The sequence below is a fragment of the Dioscorea cayenensis genome, chromosome 18 (genome assembly GCF_009730915.1).
Source record: "Dioscorea cayenensis subsp. rotundata cultivar TDr96_F1 chromosome 18, TDr96_F1_v2_PseudoChromosome.rev07_lg8_w22 25.fasta, whole genome shotgun sequence".
NCBI classification, from domain to species: Eukaryota; Viridiplantae; Streptophyta; class Magnoliopsida; order Dioscoreales; family Dioscoreaceae; genus Dioscorea; species Dioscorea cayenensis.
In genome coordinates, this window is record NC_052488.1 from 21,902,144 (window position 1) to 21,922,424 (window position 20,281).

Sequence of the window (20,281 nt, forward strand, 5' to 3'; positions counted from 1 at the left end):
TTCAAACTAATAAACAATATATTAAAATTCAAATAATCAAACCCTTTGAAAATCCCTAACTTTCCAAATCAACCCAAAAAACAATCCAAAATCTCCCATTTTTCTCACAACTCTAAAAAAAGCCATTATTATTATTATTATTATTATTATTATTATTATTATTATTATTTATTTATTTATTTCACCTTCCCCTTTAAATAGAACAAACCCTTAAAAAAAACCAATTTTATAGAGACTCACCGCATTCGTCTCTTTCTTTCTTTCGATCTCTTGCGATCTCGCACGTGTGAACGAGCTCCGCCATCTCATGTGGCCGCCGTGGGCCAAGAACCCGAGCGGCAAGTCTCCGGCCGCCGCCACCACCACCACCACCACCATCTCCTCCTGCTCGTCTCCTCTGGCCCGATCCCACTCCTCCTTCTCCTTTAAAGACGTCCAAACCCTCATCCACGGCGACGACACCGACGCCACCGCCCCTGGATCCCCCTCGATCTCCCGAGGCGCAGCCGTCTTCCACCGCGTGCGCGCCGCATCATCGGCTCTCCGCACCTGGCGCTCCATCTGCTCGCCGGCTTCCGACCCTGGCCCCAACCGCATCGTCCTCTACTTCACCTCTCTCCGCGTCATCCGCAAGACCTTCGAAGACTGCCGCGCCGTGCGGTCCATCCTCCGTGGCTTCCGCATCGCGGTCGACGAGCGTGACCTCTCTATGGACTCTTCCTTTCTCCATGAACTCTCATCGCTTCTCCGACAACGCCAACCCCCTTCTCTCCCCCGCATCTTCATCGCCGGCCGGTATATCGGTGGGGCAGACGAGATCCGGCAGCTCCACGAGGCCGGCGAGCTTCGCCGCCTCGTCGAGGGAGCTCCACCGGCCGGTGCCACCTGTGACCGGTGCGGCGGAGCTAGCTTCGTTCTCTGCTGGGCGTGCAACGGGTCTCACAAGCGGTTCTCGGAGAAGGGCGGCTTCCGGAGCTGCGCCGCCTGCAACGAGAACGGCCTTGTTCGGTGCCCCGATTGCTTATTCTCAGCCGTTTGATTCCCCATCCGACGGCTGCCATCTCGTTAGGTTTCCAGGTTTGTCTTTTTTTCAAAAGTAGGGGCATTGTGGAAATATATTTCTAATTTTCAGGTCAAAATTTTTTTAGTTAGTTTTGGGATCTGGGATCCTTCCATGATTGCTCTCCTACTCTTTTGTTTCTCTGATGTGATTGTGATGTATGTATTTAAAAAAAAACAAATCAAAAAAATTATTTAGAGATTTTGAGAAGAGGTAATATCAAAGCTTTTCTCTTTCTTTTTTTATTTTTTATTTTTTATAATTTTTTAGCTTAATTTGTATGTGTACTCTTTCTCTCTCTGTGTCTATATATATATATATATATATATTTAGTTTTAAATTTGCTGAAGAGTTTAGGTGAAATTTATTTAATAGGAAATTGAGACCAAGTATTGGTAATTTGGTATATTGCTATTGAATTGCACTGATTTGAATATTAAAAAAATTATTTAACCATAAAAAAAAAATATTCTTTTTATGTTTTCTAATGGAAAGTTTGCTTTAGAGTTTTTTTTTTGAATAAAAGTTTGCTTTAGAGTGGATAAGAACGAACCTTCTGCTTTGAATTTTAAAATAGCTAATGTTAAAATTTTGAATTTGAAAAACAACATACAAATTTCTATTCTACTTTTTTAATTAAAAAAATAAAACTTCAGAAGCAATGGGCCAATAAACCAAATTCCAATTTAAAATTTAATAATACTTGTAAACTATGGACTAGTATAATTGGCAAATATTAATGCATATTAAATAATATTAATTGATAAATGATGAGAGTGACTATGTATATATATTTAGAAAGAGTGGATAGATACTGTGAAGCTTGAACATGCCAAAAATCTCAACGAAACTAATCAATGTTTGTCTTTTTCATTGAATCAAGTTACTCTGTTTCCAAAATTAAGGCTTCAAATTGATGCATTGACATTCTTGTTTTTCCTCATTGTGCTTTAGGACCACATGTAATTAATTTATTTACATACCCATCCAATTATTTTATATATATATATATATATATATATATGAGGATGCATCAGAAACGTAATCTGTGAACGTTGATATGGGCCGTTGGATTTCAATCCAACGGCTGCTATCATATGTGAGCGAGTAACATTATGCACTATTTATAAGCGACGATAAAAAAATGGGATGTACTGTATTTTTGATCCGAACCGTCCCAATCAATCTCAGTAGCGATAATTAAATCAATCACGGTAATCCAACCCCTATGAAAGATCGCATCGTCATCTGCGGACGACTCTACGAACGTCCGCAGATGATGTTTAGCCTATATATATTATTTATCGGATTTGTCAATATATATATACAGTGTCATGTTCCATTTATATAATCCGGATGGTTAATTGTATTATTTAATGAGGAATAATTTGATTATATATATATATATATATATGAGAACATTCACTTGGAACTCCATTATTTGTTTGTTAGGTGGTGGAATCTTTTCTTATATCTCAGCAAATTTTGATGGTTGTGGGGATTAATTGTGACAAAACTTTGGTTAACACCCAACCAAACCAAAACAGATAAATGAGGAATAAGGAATGTTGATAAGATTTTTGTTAATTTAAAAATGTATTAATTAAGTTAAGTAGGTAAGATTAAAGCAAGTTAAGATATTAGGAAATTATAATGGTATTCTTGTCATAATGTTTAGTATATCCACAACCTTTATTGTTTGAATTAATGATTACATTCTTATGGTTGGTGACATTGGTTAAAAACTAATTAACATTTCATGAGTAAAATCACCAACATCATGCAAAAGGTTTGCCAAGGACAGAAGGACATGTTATAAATATGAGATTATGAAATTTAATTTGTAAATATAAAAATTCAGATTATGGCACATTGAATGCATACTATAAGTGCGATAGGTTAAAAGTAATTTTTTTTAACTCGTCTCTGCATTGGCTACAAGAGCTTAACACATACACCCCTTTTTTTATTATTAATTATTATATATTTGTTTTATACAAATATTAAAACTATAATTTAATTTTTTTAAAATTTTAAAAAAATATGATAAGATAATTTTATTTTATTTTTATAGTTTTCTATTTCTATTAATGCATACGCTACTCACGTTAAGTGAGAAGAGTAAAATTAAAAAAAAATAATAATACAAATAGATTTATATAAAATTTTTAAATATGATAATCAATTAAAAAATATCTTTAAATATCATTATTAAGAGAGTAAATATACTCTCTCTGTTGCTTTTTTATCTGTCACAAATTTATATTTTGTTTGATTTGTTATTTTTTAACATCAAAAAGCATTTATTATTATTATTTTTAAATTACTCTTAACATTTTATTCAATTTTTTAAAAAAAAATTAAATATGATAAAGAAATATGACGATATAGATTATGGATAATTTCAGAAAGATAATTACTTTTTTATAAAATTTTATGAAATAACTACATGAGATTAGGTACGACATATTAAAAAGAATTGAGGGAGTATTAAAGAAATGCACAAGGTGGGACAATGTGTATTAATATGATAATTTTTTTTTAACAAATGGTGATGAATCATGTGCAAAGCATATGCATATAGGGATTTGATATCTAATTTTCATTTAATTTTCACTTGTGCACAAGTGATCATACATTCATATGTCAATAAGCTATGATCTTGTTAGCATAACAAGTGAGTTTGCATTATTACGTGTAATACACTTCTACAGTCTTGGAAACAACATCTTACACAATGGTATAAATAATATGAAGTACAATGCATACTATTATGAATGGTTACACAGATTTATAACACTATTAATATCCCTATTTATTTTTATCACCCTATTTTTTATTTTTTTCAAACCTACGAATGTCCGCAGGAATTTACATTAAGAATCTAGCAAAAAGTACTACCACCTAAATAACATGGTATTTTTTTTTTTTAATTTCTTAGCGTGGGATGAGAATGGATTAGTGACCATATTCCATTTTATTTGAATACTATGATAATTAACTGTGTTAAAAAAGATCATGCTTAACAGTTTGAGAACAAAATTTTTTATATCTCTATATTACATTATTTTTATCTCTCTCCCATTAAAAGTTTCCATAAGGACCATAACTAAACCATGTCATCCATTATTTATAAGCTATTTATTTATTTATTTTTAAATAAAATAAATAAATCACAAATTTATTGAAAAAAAGACAAGTACAATAAACAAACAACAAGAATTTGTAAACTATTCATATTTATTATTTTTTAGTTACAAATCACATTTATTTTTGATTTTTTAAACCAAATAATTGATAAATCAAAGATTCTACCCGTTATTGTTAATCAAAACTACTACAACTGAACTTTAAATATAAGATTTAATCTTACCCCTCAGTAATTAGATAAAGAGTATATCTTTTACCTATCAATACTCTACTTTTATGTAAACCCTTAATCTCAGTGATTTCACAACTCATACATGCTATGATTGGTTTATCAATTCCATTATTTCAAAAACGCTTAACATCTAAGTATCCTACAAATTTTTAAATTTTAATAATTATTTAAGATTTTTTTTACCGCCCAATTTAATTTAATTTTTTCTTATAAAGTGCATTTCACAAAGCAGGTACATAGTACAGAGATTTTAAAAGTAATTTACCCCATTTTGTTTTATTTTTCATATTTACTAAAAAAACTAGACTAATGCAACTATAAATGAACCCAATTTCATAAAATTTTTTAAAAAAAAAAGAAAAAAGAAAAAAAAAAGATGACGATATAACTAATTGAGCAAACCGTACCCCCTTTTTCTGTTGAACATAAGAACAATAAATTCATGCGCATGAGAGAAAGAGAAGATTAAAAAAATAATAATAATAAATCACAAGAGAAATACAACTCATTATAGATTCCATTTTGATAATTATGGAATCATAACTACTAGAATTTCGCATGCCAGTACTATCCCACGTTCCTTCCTTTAATTCTCATTCTCATCTACCATTTTTTCTTTTATTCAAGCAAAAAAGAAAGACAAATTAATGTTCAAAATGTGGACTTTGATACTGTTCATTTGCTTTTTGTGTCAAATTTTAAATCATGTATCTGCTGTCAATGATGAAGGTATTTATTAGTTGCATGTAATTTCAAAGTTCCTATTTTTTGTTCAATTTAAATTCATTTTTTTTTTGTGGACTGTGAATTATAGGAATGGCTTTGTTGAAGTTTAAAGAGAGTGTAGAGATTGATCCTTTTGATGCTCTGTTGAATTGGGATGTAAATGATATTGATCCTTGTTCTTGGTTTGGTGTTGAATGTTCTAAAGACTGCAAAGTTGAATCACTGTAAGATATCATTCTTCTTCTTCTTCTTTAATACTCAAAAAACAAAATTTCATAGTTTAATACTAAGTTTGTTTGTTTGTTTACATTGATGTTAATGGTGTCTTTATGGAGTATATGATTCATATTGAACTTGATAATAAATTTGAAGTTGTTTACATTCTAGATTTGCTTTTCTCACACTGATTCATTTCAGACAAAACTGAAACATTATTTTTTTTTTTTAGCAATTTGAGAGATCTTCTTCTTGAAGGGACACTTAGTCCTGATCTTGGAAAGCTAATTAACATCAAGTATATGTAAGCTCATTTGTCTTTGTTGTATTTATTCTGCACTTAAATTGCATCTCTATGCTTATTTCTGATTCATTATAATGATTTATGTGGTTCAGTGTGCTAGAGAACAATTCTTTTTCTGGAACTGTTCCCAGAGAAATAGGAAATTTGAATAAACTTCAAGTGTTGAATTTGGGATTCAATAATCTCAGAGGAACATTGCCTTCTCTGTTAGACAGCATTTCAACTCTAGAAATACTGTGAGTAAACAACATGTATAATTATCTGTCTTCTTACTGAAAAAGCAATGAGTTATGTTTTCTTGACAATCTTTGCAGTATACTGAAAGGCAACAAGATTACAACCAATGCATTAAGGCTTCGATTTAATGAAGATCATTCAGGTTCAAAATTTCAACATTTAATCAAGTAAGATTATGTACATCATATATGAATTCATTACATTGTTTGTTTGTGATTCACATATATTGAATGAAGCTAAAATTCTTCTTCTTTTCAAAGACATATACAAGCTAAACATCATCATAAAGGAGGAACTCATGGCAAGGTACACCAACCTCCTTCTCCATCTCCATCTCCATCTCCATCTCCATCTCCCTCTCCTTTTCCCTCTCCTGGTCCATTTGAAAGACCAACACATTCTCCATCACCTTCAATAAGTACTGATTCTATGCCCACTTTACTGGTTCCTTTGCCTGTGGAACATCCTTCTAAGCCTCATCACAAGCATTTGGCTGCCTTGATCATCTGTATATCAGTTGCAGGAGTGGTGGTTTTATTTCTGCTAGCCATTTTAGCTTTTTATGTTTATCATGGCCGAGCGAAAAGGGTTGTGACGGTTGTCTCTGAAAAGGCATGGAAGACGGGTTTAAGCTGTCAATTACAGAAGGCATTTGTCACAGGTTTGGTTCTCTTCTAATGAATGACATTATCATATTTGAATTGCTTGAATCCTTGAGTTCAATTTCAATGTTTTCATAGCTATGTTATTATTATTATTATTATTTTTTCTGTATGCAGGTGTGTCGTCACTCAAACGAGAGGAGATTGAAAATGCTTGTGAAGATTTCAGCAATATTCTCGGTTCTTTACCAGATTGTACATTGTACAAAGGGAGACTGTCTAGTGGAATTGAAATAGCAGTCACAGATGTTGCGACTAAATCAAGCGAAGATTGGTCGTGTGTACATGAAGCTCGATTCAGGCAGAAGGTACTTTGCCTCTTTACTTGTTTTACTATCATTGTTTCCTTGTTTTTAATTTAACAAAACTGAGTGCCTTAATGCATTTCAGATCACAATGTTGTCCACAGTGAACCATAAGAATTTCATCAATCTGCTTGGATTCTGCGACGAAAGCAGTCCTTTCACTAGGATGATGGTCTTTGAATATGCTGCCAATGGAACACTTTATGAACATCTTCATGGTGAGTGCTTAGTCCTACTTCTAACAACTCTGCCAACGAAAACTTCAATTGATTTATCGTCGGAGTTCTTTGTTGCAGGTAAAGAAGCAGAACCATTGGATTGGGAAGCACGAATGCGGATAGCCATGGGAATAGCATACTGCCTTGAGCATATGATCCACAAAGTTAAACCTCCCCTGATTCTTAGAAATTTGGATTCATCGTCTGTTTATCTTACAGAAGATTTTGCTGCAAAGGTTTCAGATAATGGGTACTTTTCAGCTGCAGTTTCTGAAAATTCAGGTGTCTTGAATGCACAATTAACTAAACAAGAAGACATTGTATTAAAATTTGGAGTTCTACTACTGGAAATAATGTCGGGACAGCTTCCATTTTCTGGGGATGCTGGCCTGCTTGTGACCTGGGCATCAAGTTTCCCACAGGGAATGACATCGTTCAAAGATTTTGTCGATCCAATGCTTGAACCTCCTCGTGATGAGTATTTGACTGCAATTTGCAGGGTGGTTCTGTCATGCATTAGGAGAGACCCGGAAACAAGGCCAACAATGGCTGAGATCGCCGGCAAGTTGAGAGAGATCACCGGAATTTCTCCCAGTGCAGCTGCACCGAGTATCCTCCCATTGTGGTGGGCTGTGCTCCAGGCCTTGTCTACTGATTTTGAGAGTGATCATACAGAATTGATAGAATTATAAGAATGACCTGCAGCTTCTTTTTTGCCATTCTATCAAGTACCAAATTACCAAGCCTGGAGATTTTTTTTTCTTTCAGTTGAAGTTTTTCCTCCTTTTTCTTTAACAATTGTATTTGTGGGTTTTTTGTTTGTGGTTAATTGACATAAAACATCATCTATGAATCAAGATTTCTAAGAAAACAGAATGACAAAGAAACACAGATGAACATCTCAACAGAAATACAGATTCCTGGGCAAAGTGTTGGCCACAGGCTCCAATACAATCTAGGAAATATATTCAAAAATCCAAAGGCTTTCCGAACATCTCATTGATGTCTGCCAATGCTTCCCTAGTGAAAACAGTTGGCTCAAATAAATCACTCTCACTAAATTTGCGAAGAGCCTTTGATGAAGCTCTAGCTTTTGTACCTTGGTCTATACCATCATCGTCTGCGAAAATATGAAAACTCTCACTTTTCGGCTTCTGTTCCAAGAGTTTGCTATGCTCAAATCTTGAGGAAGCTTGAGCTGTTTGACCTTCCATTTCATCGTCAGCAAAGATAGAGAATCCTTGCAAGACTGGCTCCTGATTTAAAATTTTTTTAAGCTTCTTTGGCTTGTTGGTCTTCATGATATTCAATGGCTGCCCAAACATGCTATTTATGTCATTGATGGCCTCCTTCAGGTTGATAGTTGGGTCAACCAAGCCATGATGGCATGCGTTTTCTACCTTTGATTCACCAACAATAGTAGAGCCAACAAACCTTTGAATGATTGTGTCTTCTTTCATTCCAACATCTACCAAATTTGTAAAATTGCCAGAAATAATAGATTTCTGAGCAATTTGTTTTGAGCCAACATGAGATTTTGCAGAACAAGCACTTTTCATGTGCTTTTCGATCTCCACATTACCACCATCTTCACTCTCCTCCTCATCATCCGCCAATATATTGAATTCCCCAACAAATGGTTTCTGCAACTCAGTTTTGATTTGCTTCTCTGATGTATTTGAACAAATAGTTTGCCTACATTTCTGAATACTTCCTTTTGGTCTGCAGTCCAACAGGTTTTCCCCTTCATCTAAACTTTCATCTATGAACACCTCAAAAGCATTGGTCTGTTGATCTACTTTATGTTTGCTCTGATGCGATCTTCTCTTAATTTTTGGTTCTGCCTCCAAGGGCTCTCGGAACATGCTACTAATGGCATTCATGGCCTCCTTCATGTTAACCGTCGGATCAACTAAACCATGATGACAAGCATCTTCGTCTTCTGATTTCCCAACAATAGCAGAGCCCACAAATGTCACCACAACAGTGTCATCATTCCGTATAGAGGCTTGCTTCGTTAAATTCATATCAGCATCCTTGTGCTGCAAAATGAGGCTCTTAGCACCAGAAAAAAGAACTTACATTATCGTCTTTGATTGATCATATTGGCATGGCATATCAATTTAGCAACAGATAAATCATAATTGCAAATATCTGGTCTTTCCTTTGTCATACTCACAGATTTTGTAGAACCTTCAAAGCCACTGATATTTTTCAAACATCCTTCAGTGGAATTCATGCGCAGACCACCTTTCAGATCACCATTGATGTTTCTCTCAGTAAGTGGCAAGTTTGTAATGTCTTTATAAAAAAGTTCTTTACTTCCTTCGTTTCCTACATCAAAACAGGCTTGAATTCAGTAAAACTTCACACCTCTTGCATCAAATTTTCACATTGGAGAGAGGAACTCAATCATAAGACAGAATTACTAAAACTCCTAATGCTAAGCATATAAATAAAATCTGTGATATTTGGTAATGGTATTAACTTAACCTTTTCGAACATGCCGCAATTTCCCTGAAGTTGGTCTTTCTCTATTAGTCATGACACCCTGTGACAACAAGGCATTTTCCAGAAATAAAATCATTAACCACGCACTAAGCATGATGGAAAGCTGAAAACTTTAACAGATAATTACTTTAGCTTTTCGTTTCCTGTACAACTCCAAACGCTGAATGAACTGCTCGTATGATTTCTGTAGCTCACCAACAGGCTCTGCAAGACTACACAACAGTTAAGATGTAAACAAGGGGCTCAATTTTCAACTTCATTGAAACAATGGACACTCATCACTGCTTGCTAATGGCTATTCAACCAAAAAGGAAGAAGAAGCCATACTTTTGGACACCCAAATGGTACATCTTCTCTGCATCGTCGAACTTCTTCCTCTTCTCGTAGTAGAGTGCATAGGCTGAGTAAAAACTCGCTCGTTTAATCCCAATCTGATTCTTCTCCATTCTTCTCAACACCACCTTCGCATCATCCACATAATCCATCTAGAAACAAGTGATACAAGTGAATTTCTCAGAGACGAAAGGTCGAACAGGAGATAGGCGTAGATATTTGAAGGAAAAATTAGGCCTTTTCTACGAAAAAAAAACGAATTTATTCCTGGAGATTACCAATTGAATCCAGATACGAAGATATCGGGAATCATTCCGGTACCGGCGGTCGGTCTCGAAGGTTTCAACACATTTTTGGAGGAATCGAGGGAGTTTCTCTTGAAGAACTAGGGATGGTAGAGATTCCTTCATCTTTCGAATCCCCCTGAGATGAAAATCCAACGAGAGATATCAAAAAGGCAGCAACTATAGAAATGGGAAAAAGATCGAAGGTATGAACTCACTGAAGCCATGGCAAGAGAGGGTCTTGGCCTTGGTATTCCTTGATCTCGGAGATCAGCGATGCCAAGAGCTCCTTCTGGAGATCGGTCGCCATGGATTCCTCGCGAGCTCTATCGAGGACGAGAGAACGAGAGGGAGTACCAACGAAAGCAGAGGGATTTCAAACTGAGAACAATATCCACCCTCCATATTGCCTCGAGATTAGTTCTTGGAATCTACACATACTTTTACGAAGAGACCCAGAAGTTTTAAATATTAAAAAAAAGAAACATCCAATTACATCTGGACCACTTGGATCCCTTCCTTAAATTCTGCCTCAAGGACTCTCTCAGACCTATGCTCTAGAGCCATATTCTGGAACATTTGGCTGGAACGCAACAGTTGTATTTTTAACCAAAAATATTCATCAATTACTTCTATACTCCATAAGACAGCTAACATGCTTCTTTCTTGGATCACTGCAGACTAGGTGCCTCTTCAGCAGGAACCATCTGATGCTGCTCAGAAGATCAAGCGTTCTCTTAACTTCTTGAGCTCCAGATCCACGGACACTATTGGTGAAATGGCGCACACCACAGACCGGGAGTAGTCTGCCTCTCTTTTGTAGCTGGACTGGCCTTTGTCTCCAGATGGTGGACTTCGTCAGCCCATCTCGCTATCTTCCCCCTTATCCATTTTATTGCTATTTTTTATCCTAGTCCTGTTTACTGCTATTCTCATCCCTGGTGAGGATACCAGCTTTTATTTTATTATCTGTCAGTTTATTTTTCTTACTTCTGTACTTTGTTCCTTTTGTTTATCCCTTTTCTTAAATAATAAATTTGTGGTTTATCCACTTTATTCAAAAATTACCTTTTCTATGTCCCATTCACTGTCCACTTTATTTCCACATTTTGGATTTTTCAGTTGGATGTTTTTTTCATTTTCCAAAAAAAATTGTGGTTTCAAAGGTTTTTTTTTAAATAAATGATTTTTCATATTTATAGTACAAGATACACAATAATAACAAAATTTACTAGAAATAGAAATGGAGTAAGAAGCAAGTGACAAGTGAAGGCAATGGGGAAACTTGCGCAGAGGACACCGGAGGAAAGTATGATGACTCCATCACTACCGTCAGATACAGTCTGGAGTTCTTGGAGCAACGTTAGGAGGAGTTTGGGAATGTCACTGGGGCCGAGGAGGCGCAGGATCAGGGCATGGGATAGGTCTTGTTTGTTGGTGCTTCTTGTTGGGGTGCTGCAAGGATCCTTCTCTTCCTCGCTGTAGTTGTCTGCTTTTGCTATTTTTTTTATTGTTGTGTTGGTACCACCCTTAGTGGTCAGCTGTTTTGTTTGTTGCCACATGTTGTGGCTCATTCTGGTCCTCTTTTTAATTGTAATTATTTATCTAAAGAAAGTAGTTCATGATACAAAGATAGAAGCTATAGTTAAGATGAAAAAAAATTTCTATAATAATAATAAAGGAGGAGGAGGACATCTACTAATAAATTAGCCGGTTCGATCACACATATTCTTCGGGGGCTACTAATTAAGCTCACCTCTCTGGGAGGCTATACTAGGCGAGTTCAATATTTATTTATTTATTTATAGTGATTTTACCCCTCTCTTGCGGAAGCCACCTGTAACTTTGATAAAATGCAGACATCTCAAATGGAAACCAAACTAAATGCTTTAAAAGAATAGAATTAACCAATCTAAAATTATTTCAACTATAACTGAAGCAAAACCCACAGCATAAAATACAATGATAAGACATACCACTTGTATACAAAGTACAAACACAAACTGAAAAACTAGAGTCAAGTTCATGACATGCATGTCCTCCATCAATTCATTTCAATTTTTTTATTGAGAGCATGTTGAAGCCAAGAGTCAGTAGGAGGTTTAAGTTGAGGAGGATTAAACATCAATGATCTCTCTCTTTCCTTCATCTCATCATCAGCAAACCTTGTTCTCTTACTGACCTTGTTACTACTATTCAGAAAAGGAAGTCCCCACCCAGGAGATTGGCAAGCTTTGCTACTCATCTTATCATCTCCATCATCCTTCCATCTCACCATCTGATCATTAGAACATCTCAATGATCCTCTTACCGATACCGATACCGACACCGACATCGGAGACCTACATCTTACCGGAGGAGTAGCACTCTTGAAGCCACAAAGGTTATTCTTCAAGCTCCAAGGAAAGAAGAGCATTAGCCCACAAGCCTTTGAAGGTGACTGTGATCTAGGAACACACTGTGGTAATTCAAGCTTAGAGTTAGTACTAGCATGAGTGCACTGTTGTTGCTTAAAACGTGGCTTCTTTAACCACTCTGGTGATCGTTGCTCATGAGGGTGAGAACAAGGAGCTCTTCTTCTTTTCATCTTCTTAGGAGCTTGTTGAAAGGTTGATGAAGATGCTGCTATGGCATTGGCCGCAGGGAGGAACCTGTCCATAATGAAGCTTGGTGATCTTCTAAAACTAGACATGGATTCAGATATTGAGAGGTTTTCTAATGCATCTAAGAAAACTTCATCTTCATCATATTCACTTGTATCATCTTCAACCTTAATAATTTCTTCGGCTGAAAGACTTCGGTATCGGCCCGGGGGAGGCTTAGGAGGTAGTATCTCTTCTTCTTCTTCATCATCATCATCATCTTCTACTTCTTCTTCTTTGGAGTTAACAAAGGGAACTCCTGCAGCTCTCTCCCACAGGAAAGGAACTCTTCTGCTAATTTCTTTGGTTTGTATTGAATTAGAGGTTGCACTGGTGTTACTACTGCACAAGCGTCTTGTTGACATGAGTGGTGCATCAAGATCTAACTTCTCAAGGTGTTTTTCTTCACAAGTGGTACTGGTTTCCATGAATGATAGCTCTAGAGAGAAATGAAGAAGAAGGAGATCAAGTGGTGGTTGACGGTGAACCTAATTAGACAAGTATATAGTTGGGGGAGTACTGCATATGAGCATCTCGTGAGCCACTTAAAGGCCATTGATGAAAAGATAAAGTAGAGTTAAGAGTTAGCTTTATATGAAGTAGTACAATATTATGGTTTTCATTAAGAAGTTTCACATTGCATATGGTTGCATTAAAGTTTCTCTATTAAGCTTATCTGCAAGTCTGTTGCTTGAAGGATTCATTAGTTGAGTCCCACTTGTAGCCGTGGTGGATACAAGGACTTGGTGGTGTTAAATGAGTTTGATCTAATCTTAAATATAACAAACACTTGTTGCATGGAAATTATCTACTTGATCCTGTAACATATTTTAATATAGTTATGCTATTGAAACCCAAATAACTTTGTTTTAACTTTCAATATAAAAGCTGATTATTTTAGTATATTAAAATTATAACATCACACCTGGTATATATGATTTGTCCAATGTTTTATTTATATATATAACATTCAAGTACCAAAGTCATTGTCTCTCATGGTCCTGAGTATTGAACTCCATGACATATATACTTGAGAATTGGTTTAGTGTTCTATTCTATTCCATGATATAGTTAAGAATTAGTGTGTATAGATGTGGTAGCTTGGACATATCGTTAAAAAAATATTTTAAGTTTTTTTTTGAAGTATTTAAAAGATATTAATATTTTTGTTTCATTTTTAATAATTATAAATCTAGAGGAGGGGAGTCACATAGTTTGAGTTTTTGAGTGGGTACCTTATTATGTCCGTGTTTCATTTTGAATATTTTATTTCAATTTGTATCAAAATAAGTACTTAATTTTGATGTCCTTTCATTTGAAGTCTGGGACTATTTCGGTGGATAGTTGCTGATGTGATCGTCGGGATTCTCACGTAGATGGTTTCATTCCACATCATATGCATACGTGGATGAGTTAACTGGACAATTTAACCACGTGGCTTTCTCCTTTGCCACGTAGGATGCTATGTCAAATAGTTTCTTCTCCTTTTTCTTTTGATCTTCTTCTCCCCCGAAGCCAAGTTTGCCCTAACCATCACCCATCCATCCCTTCTGCCTTAAGTTGTGACTTCTCCTTGGTTGCATCTACACTCCAGGAGATCGAAGAGACCCACATCTTTAGAGAAAGATATTCCAATAGGAGACCGAGAGATCTCCCCCTTATTCCCCAAGTGAGGCTTTTATGAAGCTGCAGCCAAAATGTTCTTCAAAATTGAAGCTACAATTGAAAAGAGGAGATAATGGATTCCACCATGTATTAGTAGTGTTTCTAATGTTGGAGGGAACGCTTGAAGAAGGACCAACCTTTTTTTTGTTTTTGTTTCTTTTTTGTAATTTTGTTTTCAAGGAGAGGGTAATGGCATTTTTGATATTAGAAAGTGTAATCACATTCCAAAACAAGCTACATGAATGAAGTATAAATTTTTGTTCCCAAATTTTGTCTCAAACTTGCATGTCTTGTCATACTGTGTAAATAATAGATAATTGCATATAAGCAATAATCACTAGTTTTAATATATGAATTAACTGCATAAAAGCCTCTCTTGGGGAAGAAGAGGTCTCTTATTGGAACATCTTTCTCTAGAGATGTGGGCCTCTTTGGTCTCCTGGAGTGTAGATGCAGGCGTAAAGAAATCACAACCTTTGTCAGAGGCGATGGATGGGCGATGGTTAGGGCAAACATGGCTTCGGAGATCAAAAGGAGAAAGAGAAGAAACTATTTGACATGACATCCTGTATGCAAAGGAGAATGCCATATGGTTAAGTTGTCCAGTTGGCTCATCCACATTTGCATATGACATAGAACGAAGCCATCCACGTGAGAATCCTGGGCGACCATGTCAGCAACTCTCAACCGGAATAGTCCCAGTACTCTCCCGTTGAAAGAATATCAAAATCAAGTGCTCATTTTGATACAAATTGAAATAAAGTGCTCAAAATGAAACACGGCATAATAAAGTACCAACTCAAAAAAAATTCCCATTTTACGAAATATAATAAATATAAGCAGATAAGTAAACCCAATAATGTCGGACTCTGTCAAGTGAATGAGGGTTCTCATCCCACCTTCCAAGAGAATGATGTGGGACTTTGTCTCTGGTGCTTTTAATTTGGTGCATTTAGCTTGAAAGAAATGAGCGTGTTTTTAATTCTGAGTTTCTTCTCGTCAATTCTATACAGTGCAAAATTAATCATTTGCTACTCTTTTGGTGGAATGCAACACATGAGGCCAAAAGGCTCAAACTGGATGATTCCATTACTTCTGCCAAGTGTAGTTTGGACTTTTTGGAAGCTCGTGCTGAGGGAGCCAGTGTTTTAAGGGAGCCGTCTGTCTTTTCAGACTCAGACTAGTTAATCTGTGTATGTCGCCCTAGGTGTTGTCTACATTTGCGCACCTTCTTGGGCATGTCGCCATCTCCTTTTCTTTCCTTTTGTTGTCTTTTCCTAGTTTGTATTGGTTTTCTGAGATGTTCTATTTTCTTTTGTTCTTCCACATCTAGTGGACTTCTTTGTTTGTTCTCGTTGTAGTCTTTTGTATTTTTAATGAATGTCATTTATCCACTTATTTTTTTTTAAAAAAAACTCAATAAATATCTGTGTCGTCACACTATACAAAGGTTTTGGGCCTTTAGTGATCAATTTCATGTTCTCCTCGAAATAAACATTCACACGAATAAGGCATTGGTAATAAATCATCATCAATTTCACAATTAATTTACTCTAATTTTATATATTTACCCATTTTGGAAAAAAAAAATGGTAGCAAATTATGAAAATGGGCAGGGGCTTGTCTAAAAAATTGAAGCCCTTGTCTTCCGGCCCTCAATCCCGATCACATCTCTCTCGCTCTCCTTCTCACTAGCTCTCATGGCGACGCTGTCCTCTGATCAGGTTCCCTCCCGCGAGAAGCCTCCCCTAAACGACGAAGAAGACGACGGCGATGAAGACGATTACGAGGATGACGAGGACGAAGAGGAGGACGACGACGACGAAGCGGAGGATGAGGAGGAACAAAAGCCCTCGCCGGCGATCCAGAAGGCTCGCGTCAACGCCCTTTTCTCCCGTCCTGTCCGCATCCATGTCTGCAACGTTGTGATCAAGGGCAATACAATCACCAAGGACCACCTCATCGAGGCCCATGTCGCCGATGCCTTGCGGTCCGCATCCACTATTCAGGAGCTTCTAAAAGCCTCGGTTGTTGCTAACGCGCGGCTCCGGCAGCTTGGCATCTTCGATTCAGTGTCCATCACGCTTGATGAGGGGCCGCCCGGGCTCCCTGGAACGGCCAATGTCATTATAGAGGTAGTGGAGGCCAAGAACAAGCTCACTGGGGATTTAGGTGTCTTCTCTCGGCCGGAGGTGAGAATTTAGTGATCTTTATCTTCTTTTGGCCTTGTTGTTGCTGATTGTGTTTATTGTTCTTGATGAAATGCTGTGCTTATTAGATACTTATTTTAGTTTTTAATCGAAGGGATAATTGTGGGATTTTGATAGATATCTTATTGCTTTGGTAAATTATATATTGCTCTTGTTTGATCGTTTAGGTTGTTTTGAAGAGTATAATTGTTCCTTTTACTGTGACATTTTTGTTAGCAAATTTTTTGTGTGTGTGTATATATTGTACATTTTGAGGATTAATGGCAACAAATTAAAAATTTAAATATTGTTGGAGATTGGACCTAGGTGCCCAGGTGCAATGCTAAACCTCCTTAGTGCCTCTAAGGGTCTAAGGCTAGGCGCGTTTTTTGTCAGGCGAGGGCCTGATTGAAATAACTGGTGGGCTTCAGCAAAAACGAGTGCAAATTTAGATGAAGTAGAAGGTGATTTGGTGTTTGAAGATGATGAACTGACTTGGGTTGTAGTGGCAAGTGCTGCTGGTCTTGGAGAACCATCAAGACGAATTAGATTGATTGTAATCAAAATCTAGAAGAAAATTTTTAGCTATTAAAGGGGAAGATGACAATGAAGTAGAGCATGATGGAGATGGTTATGATTCTAAATAAAGAAAAGAAGATAAAAACATGAATTTAGAGTTTGACATTAATGATGATGATTATTAGTTTCTTATGATTTTAGGAATAGAGAATTCTGACTTTAAAATAAGACAAGTTTGTTAATATTAGAGTTTAAGGCTTTAAGCTTTCTATTTGTCTATCATATATCATATATATATATATATATATATTCTTTATGTGTGTGTGCCTTACTTCGCTCAGGCGCGTATTTTTTTGCGCCTTACGCCTTGGGCAATATAAGGGTCCTAGGGTGCGCCTTGTGCCCTAAACAACATTGAATTCACAATCGATGTGGATGGGGTTAAGGGTAATCAACAATAATTGGCTAGGTATTCCTGTGGTTTCTCCCAGTTGAGTGCAATAAAGTGCTATATGATGTTACGTATGTCTTCGGTCTTAATCAGACAGGCCAAGAATCGTCAAACTTCTCCAATATGTAGATGATTTGAACTTTGAGTTTTGTGCCTTCGGATATCGTGGTTAGTTGACACAAGATGTGTGTAAAGCCGTCAGTTTCCATTCTTATTGTATATATGCTAAATAGCATTTTCCTGCATTTGTTGTGGAAATCTAATTGAAATTGGACTTTAATTTGAATATTGTTCAGGTTCAACTTTTTCCAGTAATCTTGTCATCTGCCATTCACTGTACATACTCGAATAGTGTTGAAAGTCCCATTTGTGCCATTATTGCAGCTTATTAATGTAAAAACAAAATTTAGCAGTTCTTTATGAACATGCAAATTGACTGGTATTTATTTGTAGGAAAGAACTTGGTTTCTAGAAGGATTGATAAGACGCAAGAACTTTTTTGGCTATGGTGACATTTGGGATGCTACTGTGGCTTATGGTTGGGATCAAACAGCTGAATTAAGTGCTGGAGTGTCTCTACCTAGATTTGGAGCGTTGCCAAATCCTCTCATGGCTCGAGTATCGCTTCTTACCCAAGATTGGTTGAAGCTTTCATCATATAAAGAGCATCTTCTTGGTCTTTCTCTTGGTTTCCTTTCAACAAGATACCATGACTTGACTTACAATCTTACTTGGCGCACTTTGATTGATCCATCACAAATGGCATCCAAGTCGGTCAGGAGGCAGCTTGGACATAGTTTGCTATCCTCGATAAAGTATACATTTAAGATTGACAAAAGGAATTCTCATTTGAGACCAAGACATGGATATGCTTTTCTTTCCTCATCTCAAATAGCTGGTCTTGTACCAGATAGTAAAAGCTTGCGGTTTATTCGCCAGGTATGTGTTCTTATCTTATAGGCCACTAAGAATTTATTTTATTATGCTGTCGCATTATTCCTGTTTTAGCACTGCCTAGTGATATCAAAAGAGTATGCAAATCAGTTGAGAATCAGGATTTATTTCTTTAGATGATGCCAGCTTTTAGGATGGCCATTTTGTAATCTAAGGTTTCAGTTGGTATTCATTACTTCACATGAAAACTTAGTAAGGAAGTGTTTTGGCACAAACTTAGTCGAACCTTTATGACTTGTTCATGAACATGATAGAAACTTTGCAATGTTTTTCCCACGTACTTCACATCTTTATATGTCTGGACTTGATGATGAACCTAGTGGGTTTGTAACTTTGTGAGCATTTCTCAAACATTGTAATGCATTTCACAACAGGAATTCGATCTGAGAGGTGCTTTTCCGTTGGGTTTCTACAATGCTGCCCTCAATGTTGGAGTTGCTGCTGGTTTTGTTATGCCATGGGGGAGTGGATTTGTGAACAACCACTCACCATTGCCTGACCAGTTCTTTATGGGTGGCCATTCTTCACCTGTTTGCACAATAGGTGGACCCACCTCACTGCTAGGTTTTAAGTACAGGGGCTTAGGGCCAACTGACACTCGAAGACATATTCCGACTGATAATGAAGGCTCCAGCACCGCTGTAGGGAGTGATGCCATTGGTGGTGACATTGCGGTTGGTACATTTGCTGATCTTTCTTTCGATCTGCCTTTGAAGATCTTCAGACAGGCTGGTATTCATGGTCATGCTTTCATTTGTGCTGGAAATCTTGCCAAGTTGTTTCCTCAAGAGCTCAAGAGTTTTTCTCTCCATAAATTTGGGGAGACATTCCGGAGCAGTGCAGGCTTTGGTGTGATTGTCCCCACTAAATTGTTTAGGATGGAGGTTCGTCGTTTACATTTCATTAACAAATATTTTTCACTTTGATTATTTTAACATTGCGGCTCTTTACTTAGAAGTGGCATTTAATTGCAGATAAACTACTGTTACATATTGAGGCAGTCGGAGAATGACCGTGCGAAGACAGGCATACAATTTAGCTTCTCATCCCCGTGACACTCTATTGTGTCAAACTGGCCGTTAATCAGGATCCCTTCCCTTGATGAAAGCACAAGAGAAATAAACCCCTCATTTTGTGCACCGAAACTGTTTCTGTTGATAATTTCAGGAAGAATCCCCAAAATTCCACACCTCATTCAGAGAAAGAATTGTTTGTCACCATTTCAATGATTCAATCTGCTCAATATTTTTCCTGCCCATAATGTTTTTCACTGATTTGAATATTGCAAGCACTAAGATTTCTTTTGCTGCTACTCAAGGACTAGTGTCTGATGTTTCAAGTACTGATCTACTTGTGATTATTATCTTCTCTTAATTAACTCTATTGTGTCTACCATTTATCAAAATAATTAGACTTAATGTCTCAGTAATACCACATCTCATAAATTAGTATGTGAATCTTTAACCATGATTCATAGTTGTTAAGTCTTGATATTATGAGTAGTAACACCCCATGTTTGTTTTTATATTATTAGATGGAATTTTATGGAATGTAAATTATCACTTATCTAAAAAAAATCAAAGAAAAATAATTATAAAAAATTAATCCAAAAAAAAAAAAAAT

The 20,281-nt window shown here is 36.4% G+C and overlaps 5 protein-coding genes across 7 annotated transcripts; 3 read left to right on the forward strand and 2 right to left on the reverse strand.

Annotated features, from left to right (window-relative positions):
• The first annotated feature begins 208 nt into the window (after window positions 1–208).
• Window positions 209–1,139, forward strand: LOC120282351 (uncharacterized protein At5g39865). The gene has a single exon (XM_039289157.1). It carries the CDS (start codon window positions 308–310, stop codon window positions 1,037–1,039), a length of 732 nt encoding a protein of 243 aa, XP_039145091.1. The 5' UTR covers window positions 209–307; the 3' UTR covers window positions 1,040–1,139.
• A 3,959-nt stretch (window positions 1,140–5,098) lies between these two features.
• LOC120282929 (probable inactive receptor-like protein kinase At3g56050) lies at window positions 5,099–7,802 on the forward strand. Its single transcript, XM_039289761.1, has 9 exons — window positions 5,099–5,171; window positions 5,257–5,392; window positions 5,617–5,688; window positions 5,781–5,924; window positions 6,003–6,092; window positions 6,186–6,586; window positions 6,705–6,895; window positions 6,978–7,110; window positions 7,189–7,802. The coding sequence occupies exons 1-9, from the start codon at window positions 5,099–5,101 to the stop codon at window positions 7,800–7,802; spliced, it is 1,854 nt and encodes a 617-aa protein (XP_039145695.1).
• A 201-nt stretch (window positions 7,803–8,003) lies between these two features.
• On the reverse strand, window positions 8,004–10,613 carry LOC120281955. 3 transcript variants are annotated; one of them, XM_039288649.1, is made up of 7 exons: window positions 10,457–10,613; window positions 10,233–10,377; window positions 9,949–10,106; window positions 9,749–9,833; window positions 9,604–9,661; window positions 9,290–9,444; window positions 8,004–9,167 (listed from the first exon to the last, which is right to left on the reverse strand). In XM_039288649.1, exons 1-7 carry the CDS (start codon window positions 10,546–10,548, stop codon window positions 8,079–8,081), a joined length of 1,782 nt encoding a protein of 593 aa, XP_039144583.1. In that variant the 5' UTR covers window positions 10,549–10,613; the 3' UTR covers window positions 8,004–8,078. The 3 variants fall into 3 exon arrangements, with proteins under 3 accessions (XP_039144583.1, XP_039144584.1, XP_039144585.1); XM_039288650.1 differs by having other exon boundaries at window positions 8,004–9,152; window positions 10,457–10,611; XM_039288651.1 differs by lacking the exons at window positions 10,233–10,377; window positions 10,457–10,613 and having other exon boundaries at window positions 9,749–9,825; window positions 9,949–10,030.
• Window positions 10,614–12,282: 1,669 nt separating this feature from the next.
• LOC120282930 lies at window positions 12,283–13,178 on the reverse strand. The gene is made up of 2 exons (XM_039289762.1): window positions 13,009–13,178; window positions 12,283–12,889 (listed from the first exon to the last, which is right to left on the reverse strand). The coding sequence occupies exons 1-2, from the start codon at window positions 13,098–13,100 to the stop codon at window positions 12,283–12,285; spliced, it is 699 nt and encodes a 232-aa protein (XP_039145696.1). The 5' UTR covers window positions 13,101–13,178.
• A 2,977-nt stretch (window positions 13,179–16,155) lies between these two features.
• Window positions 16,156–20,036, forward strand: LOC120282598 (sorting and assembly machinery component 50 homolog A). Its single transcript, XM_039289435.1, has 4 exons — window positions 16,156–16,737; window positions 18,158–18,643; window positions 19,033–19,542; window positions 19,633–20,036. Exons 1-4 carry the CDS (start codon window positions 16,246–16,248, stop codon window positions 19,711–19,713), a joined length of 1,569 nt encoding a protein of 522 aa, XP_039145369.1. The 5' UTR covers window positions 16,156–16,245; the 3' UTR covers window positions 19,714–20,036.
• Window positions 20,037–20,281: the final 245 nt, after the last annotated feature.

Excerpts from the sequence above, each read along its gene's own strand:
- LOC120282351 (XM_039289157.1), top strand. The coding sequence starts at position 308 with ATGTGGCCGCCGTGGGCCAAGAACCCGAGCGGCAAGTCTCCGGCCGCC.
- LOC120282598 (XM_039289435.1), top strand. The coding sequence starts at position 16,246 with ATGGCGACGCTGTCCTCTGATCAGGTTCCCTCCCGCGAGAAGCCTCCC. Across the intron at positions 16,738-18,157 it reads GTGTCTTCTCTCGGCCGGAG|GAAAGAACTTGGTTTCTAGA; the intron begins GTGAGAATTTAG and ends ATTTATTTGTAG. Across the intron at positions 19,543-19,632 it reads CTAAATTGTTTAGGATGGAG|ATAAACTACTGTTACATATT; the intron begins GTTCGTCGTTTA and ends ATTTAATTGCAG.
- LOC120282930 (XM_039289762.1), bottom strand. The coding sequence starts at position 13,100 with ATGATGATGATGATGAAGAAGAAGAAGAGATACTACCTCCTAAGCCTC. Across the intron at positions 12,890-13,008 it reads CAGCCGAAGAAATTATTAAG|GTTCCTCCCTGCGGCCAATG; the intron begins GTTGAAGATGAT and ends CATTATGGACAG.
- LOC120282929 (XM_039289761.1), top strand. The coding sequence starts at position 5,099 with ATGTGGACTTTGATACTGTTCATTTGCTTTTTGTGTCAAATTTTAAAT. Across the intron at positions 6,587-6,704 it reads ACAGAAGGCATTTGTCACAG|GTGTGTCGTCACTCAAACGA; the intron begins GTTTGGTTCTCT and ends TTCTGTATGCAG. Across the intron at positions 7,111-7,188 it reads ACTTTATGAACATCTTCATG|GTAAAGAAGCAGAACCATTG; the intron begins GTGAGTGCTTAG and ends TCTTTGTTGCAG.
- LOC120281955 (XM_039288649.1), bottom strand. The coding sequence starts at position 10,548 with ATGGCGACCGATCTCCAGAAGGAGCTCTTGGCATCGCTGATCTCCGAG. Across the intron at positions 10,378-10,456 it reads CCTCTCTTGCCATGGCTTCA|GGGGATTCGAAAGATGAAGG; the intron begins GTGAGTTCATAC and ends TTTTCATCTCAG. Across the intron at positions 9,662-9,748 it reads ACAGGAAACGAAAAGCTAAA|GGTGTCATGACTAATAGAGA; the intron begins GTAATTATCTGT and ends TTGTTGTCACAG.